At 37.6% G+C, this 17,639-nt stretch overlaps 1 protein-coding gene across 1 annotated transcript in view; it reads right to left on the bottom strand.

The window, feature by feature from the left end:
* Window positions 1-3,197: 3,197 nt before the first annotated feature.
* Window positions 3,198-17,639, bottom strand: part of SELENOF (selenoprotein F) — a 33,632-nt gene continuing 19,190 nt past the window's right edge. Inside the window, exons 3-5 of the mRNA XM_006093908.3 lie at window positions 10,656-10,719; window positions 4,928-4,977; window positions 3,198-4,077 (exon numbers count right to left, since the gene is read on the bottom strand). Coding sequence (XP_006093970.2) covers window positions 3,946-4,077; window positions 4,928-4,977; window positions 10,656-10,719 — 246 coding nt within the window. The 3' untranslated portion in view covers window positions 3,198-3,945. The remainder of the gene's footprint in view (window positions 4,078-4,927; window positions 4,978-10,655; window positions 10,720-17,639) is intronic.

Here is a 17,639-nt window from a genome sequence, read left to right as displayed (position 1 = left end):
GGGGGGGGGGGGGGGGGTGTCCTCAGCCGACTATGTCTCTTGCAGTCTGGGACCCTCGGGGGATGTCACTGCTGGCTTAGGCCCACTCCCTGGGGGATTGGGCCTAAGCTGGTAGTCAGACATCCCTCTGGCAGCCCGGGAGCCCTTGGGGGATGTCCACTTGCCAGCGGGAAGCAGGCCTAAGCTGCAGTTGGACATCCTTAGCGCTGCTGAGACAGGAGAAGCTCCCACCATCACCGCTGTGCTGGCAGCCGTCAGCCTGGCTTGTGGCTGAGCAGAGCTCCCCCTGTGGGAGCGCACTGACCACCAGGGGGCAGCTCCTGCATTGAGCATCTGACCCCTGGTGGTCAGTGTGTGTCATAATGACCAGCCATTCCCAGTTGTTCTGCTGTTAGGGTCAATTTGCATATTATCCTTTTATTATATAGGATAGAGGTCTGGTGCATGGGTGGGGCTGGCTGGTTTACCCTGAAGGGTGTCCTGGATCAGGGTGGGGGTCCCGATGGGGTGCCTGGTCAGCCTGGGTGAGGGGCTGATGTCTGTTTGCAGGCTGGTCAAGCCCCACAGTTGGGACCCTCACCCATGGGGGTGTGTCCAGCCTGGGTGAGGGGCTGAGGGCCATTTTCAGGCTGCTCACACACCCTTCAGGGTGGGGGTCCCCACTAGGGTGCCTGGCCAGCCTCGGTGAGGGGCTGATGGCTGTTTTCAGGCTGCCCACAGCCTCTTCAGGGTGGGGGTCCCCACTGGGGTTCCTGGCCAGGCTGAGTGAGGGGCTGATGGCTGTTTTCAGGCTGGCCACGGCCGCGGGCTGGAAGCAGGTATCTGGGATTTATTTATCTTCTATAATTGAAACTTTGTAGCCTTGAGCAGGGCAGGGCAGGCGGGAAGCTTGGCTTCCTCCATCATCAGGGGCAACCTAAGCCTCCTGCTCCCGCCACCATCTTAGTTGGGTTAATTTGCATATTTGCTTCTGATTGGCTGGTGGGTGTAGCAGGGATATGGTCAATTTGCATGTTTCCCTTTTATTAGATTAGATGGACTTCACCAATAAGGATCAGCGGTAGTTTAATTTTTCTACCAAAATGGTTTTTTAAAAAATTTTGAATTTTAAGGTCTAAACTTCAATGTGGTCATAATGCTGAATAGATAAAATGCTGAACTGAAGTATGTTTCAAGAGTGGTTACAGGAAAGAGTGGCGAAAGGAAAGTTTTAGAGGCTTCACACAATTATTTTTAGTTTAATTTCCTCAGTATTTCTAAATAACCAGATTTCATGCTACTGATTCTTGGGCCAAAACTTTGAAAGCAAATGTTTATATTTAATTAGCAAAAGTTTGTTTTGAATTTTTGAGCACAAATGCAGGCTCTCCTCCCAGAAAAAGTCCTCTATCACTACAGAATTTAATTAAAAGGTACTTCAATTTTCAGGTAAAAGAAATACTTACCTAATTGTACTTATATCTGGAATCTGTACTCCTACTTTCCATGTATTTGTAGACATGCTTTCACATACTAGCTACTGCCAATTTTAATTTCCGAAGTTTTGCAGTATTTGCTTTCAAAAGTATTTTCTACACTTTATTAACTTTAATTTTAGACTAGCTTTCAAGCCTCAAACCCTCTAAAACAGGAAATGTCAGTTCTTGCTCATAGTTTCTTATAAGAGGTTTTTTGCCAAATTCAGAAATTTAGAGATAAATTAACTGCTTTAGGTCATAAGTAACAATTTTGGCAGGGGGAGCACATTTATAAATATCAAGTGACTATTACATACCTATACTTGTGAGCTTGACTAAGCGTAATCTAATGTCAGAATTTGGCTACAAAATGGTACTTTTTGGATCAATACTCATATCCCCTTTTTGGTAATCAAGATTTCTTTGTTTCTTTAAAAAGCTTTTAGCTATTCTTTAATTTAAATTGGTGAGAGTTCGAATTGGCTGATTAACTCAAACCTCCCAATTAAAATAGTGAAGCTTGGTAGTTACACATTTATTCAAGAATTTCAAGCTTTGAGATACTGTGGGGTTCTTTAGCCTCTTTTGATCTCGCATAATAAATTGAATATAACAGACATTTTAGGCTTCTCTTCACTTTTTTTTTTTTAAAATCCCACTGCCAGATACTCATTTAACAAGCTCTTCCTGCCTGCAGACCAGTCCAATTAGTTTTCTATGCCAATCACATAACTTTTCAGTTTTATCCCTTCTATCCCACTATTCTTCTGTATGTGGTGGCAACTCCTCTCTTGGTATTTCTCCACTGTCCATGATTGGCTTCATTTCCCTCTTGTTCTGATGTAATAACCACCATTAGATCGTAGTGCCAATTTATCCAGTGCCCTGTATTATCAAAGTGATGGCCCTCTCCATTACTGATGATCAAAAGTAGACCATAATCTGTTTGTTTGCTAGGACTTCTCATAGTATTTTATTTTGACTAAACAAATTGCCCAGGGTGTATCATTCTCTTGCTGGCTTTAAAGACATACTTCTTAATTTTAAATATAACATGACACAAAATGCTAGTAAAGATTAATAACTAATCTCAATTAAAAATAAACATTTTATAAACATTTTCTAGTAGAGTTATCTTTAAGGACTTCCAAATATCCTTCAGTAAGATGGTTTAATTCAAAATAAAAAATTAAGCAAATTTCCAGATTATAAGAATTTAACCTGATATTAAACTGACAGAATAGGATTTTTGATCAATTTTTAGTAGGCAGTTGAAATGACCTAAAGTCATCTGGATGAATGTTGTTTTTAGCGAACTACTTTTTATGAAGTGGAGTCACTTTCAACAGATAGAGGTTAAGCAAAAAAAAAAAAAAAAAAAAAAAAAAAAAGTCATCATTAAAAAAAAATTATTATGAAAGACTTTGAGTCAAACTGACAACATATGCCAGGGAGCAAGATGTCAAATGTTCCTGAAACATTATCATTTTTAACAGCCCATAAAAATTCTATAATTTGAGATACTTCTTATGCAAGATAAAAATGTGTTCATAAATGAAAGCACTTTAAAAAATAAAATTGCTAGACAAATATGAAGCACTATTATCCACAATAAGAAATAAGTTTTAAACAGTACAGCCATTTTACATTTTGGCTAAAGAAAATAAAGGCTTATATGAAAAGAAAAGTATACTGAGAAAGGTATCATTTTTAAACATGAAAGGACAAATCAGAAGAAAATTTCAAATTCAGATTTTTGAAACTTTTAATTTATATTTTGGTCTTACAAATAATCATCTTTAAATGACTTTTCTGTAAGAATGTAAAGCACAAGAATTTGCTAAATATCAGATCCACACAAATCCTGAAAAAGGTTTTCTGTGTAGTCTTCATTAACGCAAATCTGTGAATATTTCATCCTTACAGTAGATCTTGAATCTGTTTCACAATAACAAAGCCATAAAGTTTTTATGCAGTTCATTCATTATATACTATAGCGATTCTATTAAAAGGAAAGCTGGGGAATACAAAAATATGAGAAAATCTGAGGATCAAGCAACCTGTTGAGGCTCGGTCTATCTTATTTGCTTTGTAGCTTATTGTCATTACTTTCAAAGAGCACACAGCATATGAGGCACAGTAGTAATCATCTCCCTTATTAACCTCCCTAATTTAAAAATCTGTAGTTTGTAAAACTGGACCAATTATCACAAACTATCATTTGCATAATTAACCACAAGTCTATTACAAAGCACTCTGTTAGTGGTACCAACAAATGTAGGAGGCTAGAAATTTATAAAACATGAATTTGTGAAACTTGCCAAGTCCTTAGATATCCTGTGCTGTGCTGCCACTTCAACTTTTAATTAGATGTTTACTGCCTCACAGTAAAAGACTGATCAAAGGATGGAAGCAAAGCTAAATTATTTTCTAGGTATTCTAACATTTGATAAGGTCACAAAAGCATAGGACACAATTTAATCAAAATTTATATGCGTTCCAACTTTTCACTCAGAAATTCTTCGACACTGTCTGTGTTCCATTTGAGGATGCTTAGTTCTTCAGCAATGTTCCCATTGTCATCCAAAAGCTTTAGTACAGGGTCTGAACCACGAACATACTACAAAAAAAGAGGGATATCATCATTTTACCTGCTTAGAAGGTTTTCTTTGCCTCAACTAAAATCAAAATCAATGGAATACAGCTTAACTGAATTTAATAACAATACAAAAAAGCTTTAGACATATCACAACAGGATTCAAAGGAAATCTTTTGGGAAAGAATTAAATAAAATTTCATAAAAAAGGGCAATCTAAAAACTTATAGTTTATCTCTAAAGAGAAAAATTCTTGTTAGTATCAACTTGGTTTATTTGGGATTTAAGCTTATTATTGACTATAACAAATATTTATTGCATATATGATATTCTCTCACTCTCAAAAGAGTTTAAAATCTAATGGGGGAAGCAGATAAGTTAATAATTAACGAGAGAGAATGACTATAACAGCAATGCTAAAATAGGCTGTGCATACAAATTATCAGATAGAACTCTGCATTGGACTTTGAATTTTTTTTTGGTTTAAGAAACCTAACAATTTTATTGTAATTAGTTTATAATTAAGTTCAATTTCTGAAACTTCCAACCCACTAGTTAGATCCAATATTTTGCCAAAGACCTGTGAGAAATCCTTATTCTGGTTAAATGTGATAACAAACATGACCCCAATCTTCAAAAAAGAAATAAGTTAATGCTGGAAAAAAGGGATTCCATTAAAATCACCTTACCTTGGGAAGTGGGGAGGACAGGAAGAGATTAATATGCACAGCTCATAGACACAGACAATAATGTGGTGGAGGCTTAGGGTGGGGTGGGGACTGGGTGGAAGAGGGCAAAGTGGGGAAAATGGGGGACATCTGTAATATTCTCAACAATAAATGAATAAATAAAAAGAAAGAAAAAATCACCTTACCTTGATTTGCAGTCCTCTGAATAGTTTGGGTTTATCACTTCTGACAAAAGCTTAAGAGAAAAGAAAAATATTGAAATTATTCATTTCTAAATCCAAGCAAGATACAAAGATCAAAACAAAAAGTAGAAATAAACTCAACAAGTGAAACATTAGATCCTATATGAAAAAACTAAGGTGATTCAAACAGACATAAAAATATAAAGACATATCATACACTTCAATGGGAAAAGTGCTCTTATAAATTATTAAGAAAATGTTTTAAGGTGTTAATTGTTTTAAATTAATTAAAACCCCATTTTCCAATGGGATTCTGAGCCCTTGACAAAATGATAGGTCAGCTAGAAGAGTAAATGTGTGAGGATAGTCACAGTTTAGAAAAAATATGGAATGAAAATTTGTTCAATTGCTTTTTAATGTAGGATACTGATACCAGAATAACAAATCTAGAGATACAAATATCTGTAGGAATTTTTTAATACAGTTAAACTATCAAATCAGAGAGAGGGAGGCAGGGAGGGAGACACCAATTATAGGTGTTTGCGTCTGGGGTATGTGAGTGAATTAGTCAATACATACTTTTAAGAAAACTGCCAAATTATTTGAGGGGAAAAAAACATAGAAAAATAGTCGGGTGTCTACATCATATCTTATATCTAAATAAATTTAGATGGATTAATGTTTTAAATTTACTCAACAAATATTTATGGAATACCTACTGCATGTTACATAACAGAGATAAAGCTATATAAAATAGACATCATTTCTGATCTTAAGGAGTTTACATTCTAAAGGGAAAGAAAGAAGCTGAACAAGTAAGTAATAACAAATACATTTAGTTAAAAAAAAGAGAGAGAGGTTAAGAATACTACCACAGAATTTAATACAGACAACTTGAATATGGAATACAAAATTCTTCTCCTAAGGATGACATTAAAAGAGATGCTCTATAGATATGCCTACATAAAAGTGGAAATTTCAAGACAGCAAAACAACACCATTAACAAAATAAAAAGTGAAACAACACATGGTAGAAAAATCATCTCTAACATATAATTTATAAAAGTGCTGTTGTAAATTATTTAAAAAAATACTAGGCAGAGAAATGAACTAAGGACAGGAATATGTCGTGTGCAAATAGGTAGATGGTCAACAAACATTTGAAATAAATGTCCAGCCTAATAATCAAATAAGTGTCAAATAAAACAATGAGATATCTTCATTCAGAGCGACAAAAATGAAAAAGAAAATTTAAGGTTAGAGAGAAGAATTTTGCTGGGGATTAGCTGTGGGAAAAATATGAATGGACACATCCTTCCTGAAAGGTATTTAGCCAAATGAATTAAAAGTCTTAAAATGTACATACCCTTTAAATCTGCAAGACCCCTTCTAGGAATTTCTTTACTCTAAAGATATAATTACATGATGATGCAAAGATATGTTATAAAGCCTAAGCGACCAGCCGACCGGCCGGTAGCTATGACGTGCACGCATCACTGGGGGGCAGACACACAATGCAGGAGCTCCCTCCTGGTGGTCAGTGTGCTCCCACAGCAGGAGTGCCGCTCAGCTAACAGACGGGGCCAGACATCAGGCTGACGAGTGCTGCTGTGGCGGCGCGAGCCTCTTCCGTGGACACTCCCCCTGCGTGCCCAAGAGTGGCCACCGCGGCAGGTGCAACAGGGCCAGGATGAGCAGGAGCGACATGGCGCTCAGCCCGGCCTCGGGCTCCTCCCTGGCCGCCTGCCGCTTCCTTCACTAATTCGTGCTGTGTGGGATTGACAGAACAGCGGGCTGGAGCCTGACAAGCTAGCGGGTAAGGCCGGGCTGTGGCAATGCAGATCCTGTAGGCCAGGCTGAGGGACCCCACTGGTGCATGGATTGCACTGGGCCTCTAGCGTTACATAAACTCCTGCTGAGTCTGGAAATTTGGAAATAATCTAAATGTGTAAAGGCTATTGGTTAACTAAATTAATATGAACCACACTATCAAATGCATCAAATTATTAAAAATTACATCAATCTACTAGTGGCCTGGTGCATGAATTTGTGCACATTGAAAGGAAATTAATTAGAAGAAATATTTTAATATTGCTATTTGCCCTTTCTCTGTAATAGAGTGTCAACCAAATTCACGACCGACAATGACAGACGGAAACACATGTGTGAGATTGGCGCCAGCGAGAGCTTTATATGTATCGCGCATGTGCGAGTCAACTTAGCCTTTTATATATATAGAATAAACTTGCTTAATTAGACCTGCTTTCTGATGTAGCTAAACTTTTTCCAACCCAGTGAAGCACCCTAACTTCTCTTTCCGGTAATTGTCAGTAACACAGCAGTAAATATCAACACGAAGCAGATTATTACTGTCGATCACACAGGGAGAACAAAGGGTAAAATATTTAACTGCAGCAGTGTTTGACTCTATTCTGAGCAGTGAGAAAAGCTTAAGTCATTTTCAAGGTCCACCATTTCTTACTTCTTTTCAGTCAAGTTTTTAAGCTTTCTAAATCTCCGTTTTCCAGCTAATGAAAAGAAAATAGGATTCCACTGAGTCTCCTATCTACCTACTCAGGACTTCTGTGATGATCAAATGAGATGAGGCATGGGAAAATGCTTCACAGACATTTGGTTACAGTGTAAAATGTTTGTACCTGGTTATAAAGCAAGTTGTGTTCGTGGGCTGAAGAAATTCTAAGGAGGCTAGTCGCTATGGAGAGGAAGCCGGGCATTGCTACACAACATTATTACCTGGACGGACACTTAGCATATTAGCCTTCTATATATATACATACATACTAGTGATATAGAAGGAAACACAAATATAAAAAGCAGATTATAGATCAATTTGTTTCCTATGGTTGTTTAAAAAGATGAATATTATTTTTATACATTTATGTTCATATTTATATATAGTTATCTATAAATATAGTCAGAGGGATAGTGAAAATGCAACATTTATAAAAGGAAAAAAGCCCAGAAGCACTAAGCAAAATCTTTATAAAAATTAAGTGAGAAAATATAAAATACTTAGCACAATAAATATAACAAAAAATGCTTACTATTATTTTAATGGGGGGGGGTCATATCTAAAATACACGGTTTGGGGAAGCTTTAAATGGATAATTTTCCTTTTTGGGTTTTTGTTCATCTACATTTTACCAATATTTTAAGTAATGATTATGTCTAATAGTCTAAGTTAAAAAATTTAGAATAATCTTTCTAAAATAAAAACAAATGAGATGTTTCACTTAGATATCTGATAGTTCATAATACCAGTTCTATTACCATTTACATCATTCTTTCAGAACTTATTTTTTAAACTTAGAATTAACTAGCAATAGCATTATATACATGTTCCATTATGAAAGTTTTTATATACTTGCTTTTAGAACACACAAAGATTAATAAATGGGTTTTCTTTTTTTTTTAAGGTTTTGAGGACTTGTGGGAATATAGTTTATATCCTATCTAAATTTCCCCTACAAAATTTAGTTCAAAATAAAACTGATTATGTTATCCTAGCTTATTATAATACCTAATTTTATCCTTTAGGATTTGTCCAAATACTCTGCAGACTCCTGAATCCACAAGCAAAACTGACATTATGAAATGCTATTGCATTTTCATTATCCCTCTGACTATATGCACAGCTGTGCAAAACACCATTAGACCCACAGTATGTTCCCTACTATATAAGAAACCTCTCTGGAGAAAAGGATTATTCTTATATCTGCTGTATCCATCTATAACAGAGCCTTACACATGTAATAACTTTCATTCATTGAATAGATTTTTAACAGGCTGAAATGCATGAATAAATTTAAAAGAAATATTAAGAAGAGTCACTAAATGACTATTTTCATCAGTTCTCTTCTCTGTTCTCTAAGCATAGATTCATAAGCCTTCTAATTTTGAATGAAGAGAAGATTTGCTGTAGTGGCAAATCACATTTTACAGGCAGTAAATTAACCATTTAACAGATATTTGAGTACTTATTACATACACATGGCACTAGGTGGTGAACGGGGCTCAAATTTAAAAACAGAACCTAGCTGCCATTTCTAAACAAGCCTCTCATGCAAATCAGGCTTAAGGGAGAAGCCTGCACTAAGCTGCCTGCCTGAACTGCCTGCTTGCAGTTTTCCGGTCAACTGAGCCAACCCTTCTAAAGGAGTTCCTGTAATCCTATTTTAACCAATAGGACTGAGACTTTCCCTGTCCAATCAGAGCTATTCAGATATAGCTCCATCAGCATCTTCACTGACCAGAGTGGCTCCATTCTGACCAACCAGCACAGTGCCTTTTGGACCAATCAAACGTGAGGACTTAGAGTCCTCATTTGCATGAATATGGACCAATCAGGCACCAGAGGCAGGCACTTCTCTCCCTATAAGTCAGCTCCCCTTTGGCTCAGAGAACAAAGACTATATCCTTGGATGAGCTGAAACACTAAAGACCTTTTGCTGGAGCAGAGCAGATAGAGTGGAGTGGACCAGAGAAGGGCAGAGTGGAGCAGAGCGGTCTGTATCACAATTGAGTTGTTTGCTCTGAACAAAGTTTTCTTCTTCACTGCACCCCAAATTGGGATTCCTGTTGGCACTGTACTGGTGGTACCAACAACCATACTGATTGATACCTCAGAAAAGTTGTTTCATAAAACTGATTTTCAAGTGACACAGGAACAGAATAGAAAAAGCCTTAGCCCAAGTATTTTTGGAACTGCAAAGCTCCATTATGGTTTGCTTATTCAACCAAAAGAATAAATACACTTTTATAATTATCCTTTCATATATTTCTCCTTAAAATTTCCTGCGGACACATACAGCATGTATCACTTCGTCTCTTCTGCACCTCAGGTTTTATGGTAATTAATTCTATTCTCGACAATTTGTCATTTAGGACAGGTCTAGTCTCACTAATGTAATTGTTCCTTAGGAGTTTTACATAAATCAATTTACATTTAAAATATACTCCAATGAAATGCTATTTAAAGGGATGACATTTACATCTGGTAAGAAAAAAGTTCTTGTAAAATTTATACTTCGTAAACGAAAGACTCCTTTGAAAAAAATAACCACGTCATCATGTCTTGTATTTAAATCTAAATTTCATATATTATGCTTGCTTAAAGTAACCTGGTATTCAACAATTACTATACAACTCTACCTTTATGAAAAAAATTGTGGAAGAAATTCACAAGCTATTGAGAAAGGATCATCCTAAAAGTTATTTGTGAGAATCTATACTAATAAAAGCCTAGGTGGCCCTTGTGCCCTCGTGTGACACCCCCACGTCATCACAAGATGGCCAGCAGGGGAGGGCAGTTGTGGGCGATCAGGCTGGCAGGGGAGGGCAGTTGGGGGGCGATCGGGCCAGCAGGGGAGGGCAGTTGGGACCAACCAGGCCTGCAGGGGAGGGCAGTTGGGGGCGATCATGCCAGCAGGGGAGCTGTTAGGGGGCGATCAGGCAGGCAGGCAGGCGAGTGGTTAGGAGCCAGCAGTCCTGGATTGTGAGAGGGATGTCCGACTGCCGGACATCCCCCGAGGGGGTCCCCTGATTGGAGAGGGTGCAGGCTGGGCTGAGGGACCACCCACCAACCCCCCCCCCCCCCCCCCCGCCGCACGAATTTTGTGCACTGGGCCTCTAGTATTTAATAAAATTATTCTTGTGAAATGCTGTTTTTAAATTATTAAACTGAGAATTTACTAGAGTTAATTTTACATACCTTGGACTTGTGGGAACCTCCCCAATTTTCATCCACAGACTTCAAGAATAGCTCCTGCATATAGCTGCAAAAGAAAAAAATTTTTTTTAAAAACTGCTATAAATTTTAAAATGTAGTTCTAAAATAAATATAACAGTTAAGCAGATATATAGATCATACAAATGTTAAAGTTGGATAGAACTATCTAGTTCCAGTTGAACAGAAAAGGAAACAGAGGCCCAAGATATTAAATGGTAGTAGTTTAAGTTCTACTTGGAGTATTATAAACATAGCCAAAAAGAGAAGAAGATATGGAGACTTGACAATGAATTTGAATAGTAAAATGTCCTAGAAAGTTCTTCACATAATCTCAAAAGATTTCCTACAGTTTTTTAGGATGCTAAATTGAACATAGGCATGTATCCATCTATCCACATAAATACTTAATGAGAATACATTGTGGTTGCTTTTAAAATTAAGTGATCATTGTGTTAAATTTAAATAAAACAAAAACACATACCTTTAAAATGTAAATACAGTATGTTCTATGTAAAGATACTATAGGAAAATCAGTAAAATCTCATTATAAAAAAATGTAAATATTTTCCCTTCAGGAATTTAAGTTGACATAAATTCAGTGGTAAATATTGCAGAAAGCTATAGAACCTGCACTCTCTTTATAGTAAAAGCTCATTATAAAAAGCTCACACACAAATATTTTATTGCAATTAACTCAGTTGAAATGGATTCAATGATAAACATCATTTATTTATTTATTTTTATTTTTGTAGCCGTAGAGCTTGACCATTCTTTGTAGGGACTTGGGAATGCTGTGATTCTGAGAGAAGGCAGGCAGTGATAAGAAAATGCTATAATCAGCATTATGCTAAGTGAAATAAGCCAGTCAGTGAAAGATAAATATCACATGATCTCACTTATATGTGGGATATAATGATCAACATAATTTGATGAACAAGAATAGATCCAGAGACAAATGGTAGGGGAGGGAGGGGGGTTAGAGAGCAACCAAAGGACTTGTATGCATGCACATTAGCATAACCAATGGACACAGACACTGGGGGGGGGGGGGGGGGCGGGGGCTTGCCTGGGGTGGGAATGGCTGGGGGGCGGGGTGGGATCAATTGGGTAAAAAGGAGACATGTAAAACTTTAGACCAGTGGTCGGCAAACCATGGCTGGAGAGCCACATGTGGCTCTTTGGCCCCTGAGTGTGGCTCTTCCACAAAATACCACGTGCGGGTGCGCACGTACAGTGCGATCGAAACTTCGTGGCCCATGCGCAGAAGTCGGTTTTTGGCCTGGGTGAGTCTATTTTGAAGAAGTGAGGGTATGTTCGCTGAGGCTGACCCCTCAGATTGAGGACGTTTTTAGCAAAGGCCAGCTTAGGAGTACCCTAATTAAGTTAATAAACAATGTACCTACCTATATAGTTTAAGTTTAAAAATTTGGCTCTCAAAAGAAATTTCAATCGTACTGTTGATATTTGGCTCTGTTGACTAATGAGTTTGCTGACCACTGCTTTAGACAATAAAAAAAAAGGAAACGCTATAATCATTTTATGTTTTCTTAGCATTTTAGACTTTTTTTTTAATTGTACACTCATGAGCTAAAGATGGATTTTACCTTTTAAATTCTAAAATAGCATGAATCATGTAAACTTTGCATGGTTATTTTTGGTACTTTGAAAAATATAGAAAAGCAGAGTAGAAATTTAAAAATTATGCTAATTCTACCTACCAGAAATATAGTGGCTTTTCCACATTTTGGTGTTTCTGGGCTATATCAGTGGTTCTTAAGATTTTTAAGGGTCTAGCCCTAGCCGGTTTGGCTCAGTGGATAGAGCGTCGGCCTGCAGACTAGAGGGTCCCAGGTTCGATTCTGGCCAAGGGCACATGCCTGGGTTGCGGGCTCGATTCCCAGTAGGGGGCATGCAGGGGGCAGCCGATCAATGATTCTCTCTCATCATTGATGTTTCTATCTCTCTCTCCCTCTTCCTTCCTCTCTGAAATCAATAAGGAAATATATTTAAAAAATTTTTTTAAAAAAAGATTTTTAAGGGTCTAAAATACTTTTGAGAATCTGATTAAATTATGTTTTAAATTCATGCTATTCATGGACTCTCTGGAATCACTGATGGATCTCAGATTAAAAACTCTGAGGATCTCTAAGATTCTTTGTAGCAGCAAAAATTTAAGATTAGGCTGACCGAATTCTATAAAATAAGTTGCTTTTGAGTAAGATTTGGTGAATCTTGATTAGACAAGACTCCCCACCCACAAATATCTTTAAAAATGTCAGGCCATATTACCAAAAAGTTCATAAGAAGATGTTCAACTAATCACTAATCATTAGAGAAATGCAGATCAAAATCACAATGAGATACCACATACTATATGGGTGATTCCACTTCTATGAGGTACTTAGTCAAATTCAGAGACAGAAAGTAGAACAGTGGTTGCCAGGGACTGAGGGAGGAAAGAACAAAGTGGAGGGGGTTACTGTTTGATGAGTATAGAGTTTCAGTTTGGGAAGATGAAAAAGTCCTGTTGATAGATGGTGAAGATATTGCACAACAATGCCAATGTACTTAATGTCACTGAATTGTACACTTAAAAATGGTGAATTTTGTTGTGTGTCCTAGTATTTTATCTGAATTTATTTAGGAAAATAAAAAAATAAGCCATTTTAAAATTTGGTTATTAGATTTATCTTTTATTTGCAAGTTTGTGACCTCTTGTAATCTCTAGTGGAGATGCCATTACCTTATATAACAGCATTTCTCTACACCACTATTTCCCAATATTCTTCATATCATCACACGGGAAAATGGCAACAACCTTATGGAGATTGGGATAAAAGGAGGAGGCTGTTATAGCTGGGGTTTCTGCTCACTTAGTTCCTCCCCATTTGGTTGTCTACGGACTGAAGGACTCAATATCCTAGCATACCTGTAACCCATTCATGGAAAGCACTTCTCTGCGTCATAAAATACCAACTGATTAATTACAAATACTAGACATACAATCTCTAATGAATAGCAGCTCAGATGTGACCTTCTGGAAAATTATCATTGGTCTTCTATCTCAATTGGGGACTTTTCATATAGTTCTTGTTCTCATCATAATGAACTATAAATAGTCTATTACTTCACTGTGGACAGGAAATGTCTTATTTATCATAATTCCCCCAGACCTGGACACAAAGCTGCTCAATGTATGTGTGCTGAATGGAATTATTCATATAACAGAATTAAACGTTTCTTTTTTCATCATGTAACTTTCAAAATATTTCAAGTTCCTTTGACACACTTTGTAGACTATGCTTAGTTACAGTCTAGGATAAACAAAAAGAAAATGTAACTCAAAGCTGCATAACATTATTCAAGTCAAGTACTAAAAAATTTAATTTGTGATGCTAAGTTGGCATTTTACTTATGAATTTGTAGTGTTCATAGGAAAACATTTGTTTTTCAGAATGAATAAATAAATTAACTACAAATTATGGTAAATTTTCAATGCCCTATAAAGTACTCATAGGCATCTTTGACATCACACAAATTCAAACAAAAGAAAATACAAGCTATGTATAATAGGAATTCTCAAGGGCATAAAGTATGAAAGGAGTATAAAAGGTTAAAACTTTCAATTCCTTGACTTCCACCCTTATCATTTTTACCTGTTTTGAAAAGAAAAAAAAAAACTTTAGAGAGGGAGAGGGAGGCTGGGAGGAGGAGAGAAAAACATCGATATGAGAGAGATACATCGACTGGTTGCCTCTCATACATGTCCCGACTGGGGATTAAACCCAAAACCTAGGAATGTGCCCTGACTGGGAACTAAACCTGAGACCTTCCAGTGCATGGGACAACACCCAACTAACTGAGCCATACCAGCCACAGTTCATTTTTACCTTTTTAAGTAACATCACTGGGATACAAAAATGCTTACCTTCAAACATTTATGCAAAAATACCAACAGAAGATAAATCAAATCAAGTTATAAAACCCTTATATAGAAAGCTTATATTTTTTATAGCAAGTTGGTGGGCCTCTTTTCTATATGCATTAGAGAAGCCTTATTTGTATAGAAAATCTAACCCTAGGCACTATAGGTTATTAGTTCATTGGGCTCTATAGTACTAGCCAAATAATTTAATGGAACTACACAGACACCTTTAGAAAAATACAAAAATGATACCCAAGTCACAATTTTTCCTTTTGGAGTCTATATCTATTTCCATATTACTTGCAATTGCTAGGTTTTCCTGAACTAATAGAATCCTCTAGGTTGTAAGTAGAAATATCTAACTATTTCAGCTCTATGATTCATTTATCTAATTTGTAACAGGATTTTTATATGTATTAATTTCCACTCATTTAAAAATAAGTGATTTTTATTATTCTTAAACTAATTTTCAGTTTTGTGGTTAGCTAATTTTTCCCCAATTTAAATATACTTTAAGTACAATAAAGATTTATTTGTATGTATATCAATTTTAGATTCTGTACATTTCATGTTTTCATTGTAGAAAGACTTTCCTCATAAATTACTATTGGAATATAATAACTCCTCCTCCAGTAAGAGCTTATAATGAAGTTTTCATGTACAGGAAAAAACCAAGAAAATCTTTATTTTGTGGTGGTAACTTTGCTGTAAGTAAAGTCTAACTGTGCTGCTACAAAATAGTTCAGATTAACAGCAAGACAAAAAAATGGCCTATGCTATTTCTCATATTGCTAGATTCCAAAATAAGTTAATTCACAACACTAAACAAAGGGAACACTTGTGAATTATGTACATTTCCTGAATTAATTTTTACTGCCGCCATCACACCGCCAACACAAATCTATATAACTGGTCCAAGTAAGAAATATTCTACTACTTTCCAACACTAAGCATCTAACGACCAGTTGGCCGTTCAACCAATCAAAGCGTAATATGCTAATGATATGCTAAGGCTGCTCAACCCCTTGCTATGACGTGCACTGACCACCAGGGGGCAGACAATTGACTGGTCGACCAGTTGCTCTGACATGCACTGACCACCAGGGGGCAGACTTTCTGACAGGTAGGTTAGCTTGCTGCTGGGGTCTGGCTGATTGGGACTGAGCGAGATGGGCTGGACATGCCCTGGAGCCCTCCTGTGATCCCTCCCCAGCTGGCCAACCTCCCGCATCTCTCTCAGCCCCAATCGTGCACCAGTGGGGTCCCTCGGCCTGGCCTGCGCCCTCTCACAATCCAGGACCCCTCGGGGGATGTCAGAGAGCCGGTTTTGGCCCGATCCCACAGGTGCATGAATTCGTGCACTGGGCCTCTAGTCCTATATAATAAAGAGGTAATATGCAAATTAACCCTCACACCCTCACAAGATGGCTCCCTATGACCAGGCCGGCAGGGGGGTTAGTGAGGGACGACCAAACGACTGAACAAGCAGGCTGCGTGGGGCAACCAGGCTGGCTGGGGGTGCCACGAGGGGCGACCAGGCTGGCAGGGGGGGCAGTTGGGGGTGACCAGGTCGGCAGGGGGGGCAGTTAGGGACGATCAGGCTGGCACACAGAGGCAGTGAGGGGCAATCAGGCTGGCGGGGGGGTGGGGGAGGAGGACAGTAAGAGGCAACCAGGCAGGCAGGCAGGCAGGCAGGTGAGTGATTAGGAGCCAGCGGTCCAGGAGTGTGAGAGGGATGTCCAGGATCAGGCCTAAACCGACAGCTGGAAAACCCCCAAGGGGTCCCAGATTGGAGAGTGTGCAGGCTGGGCTGAGGGGACTCCTGCCTCCCGTGCACAAATTTCATGCACCGGGCCTCTAGTTTAATATATTTGTATTGGTGATGATATCCGTGACTCTAAAGAAACATGACAGTAAGAAAATCATGAAATAAACTAAGTTAAACTAAATATCAAAATTTTCATATAGCATGGTACTGTTACATTAAACAAGGAGGCCATTAGACTGGGTTGATTCTAAGGCATTAGCAGCCTATGTAAGCAAACCAAAACCTAAGCCTGTAAAATGCTTCGAAATTAAGAAATCAAAACCTAAGACAATCAGATACACCAACTAGTCTTTCCCAAATAAGGCAACTGCTTAAACTATAGTCAATCAAATAATTTCCTTGCTTTGCTTCTGCATTTTCTCTATAATAAAAGTCTTGCCCCTAACTTCTGTTGGTGGGATGCTTCTAACCATTTCTATCTGATGCTGCTGGATTTGAGTTGATTTCTGCTCAAACTATTACAAATTTTAATATGCCCCAGGTTTATCTTTTATCAGTACAGTGAAAAGATCTCAAGTTATAAAATCAAATGTGTATATAGTCCAATTCTGGCTCCACCATTTACAAGCATGTCCCCTTGGATGAGTCACTCTCTCTGAGCTTCAGTTTACTGTTTGAACAAAATATATTCACTATCTGCTGGAGTGGCTATAAGGAGTTAATAAAAAAGCAAAAATCCTGGATTTTTTAGATGCTCAATAAGTAACAACAGCTATTATAATACTTTGATACTGATGGTTAAGCTTAACCATTTTCATAGTTAATAGTTTTTTCTGTTCTGGGACTATTCAGGGATATCATTCATTATTTTTCTGTAATCAGAATGGCCACTCCAAAAATTTCTCAAGCTTTCAAATTCAAATTATGTTAGAGCAGTGTTTTCAACCTTGACTGTACACTTGAATTAGTTGGAAAGATTTTGAAAATTACTGATCCCTGGAACCTACCCCAGTCCAATTAAGTTAGTATATTTGTTGGTGAGATCCAGGCATCAGTATTTTAATTCTTGTTACTACTTTAAAAACTACCCAAGTGATTGCAATGGGCAGCCAGGGATGAGAGTAGAATCATTGCCTTGAACTATAGCCAACTATTAATGAGGCAAAAATTACAAAACAATCAAACAGTAGGCTTTTGCTCAACAAACTAAACAAATTCTAAAAGGTAAATCAGGTAAGGATTGACTAAGCAAGACAAATGTTGCACTATTCTG

Source organism: Myotis lucifugus, unplaced genomic scaffold (genome assembly GCF_000147115.1).
Source record: "Myotis lucifugus unplaced genomic scaffold, Myoluc2.0 scaffold_126, whole genome shotgun sequence".
Lineage (NCBI taxonomy): Eukaryota > Metazoa > Chordata > Mammalia > Chiroptera > Vespertilionidae > Myotis > Myotis lucifugus.
This window is presented reverse-complemented; position numbering and strand designations above follow the sequence as displayed.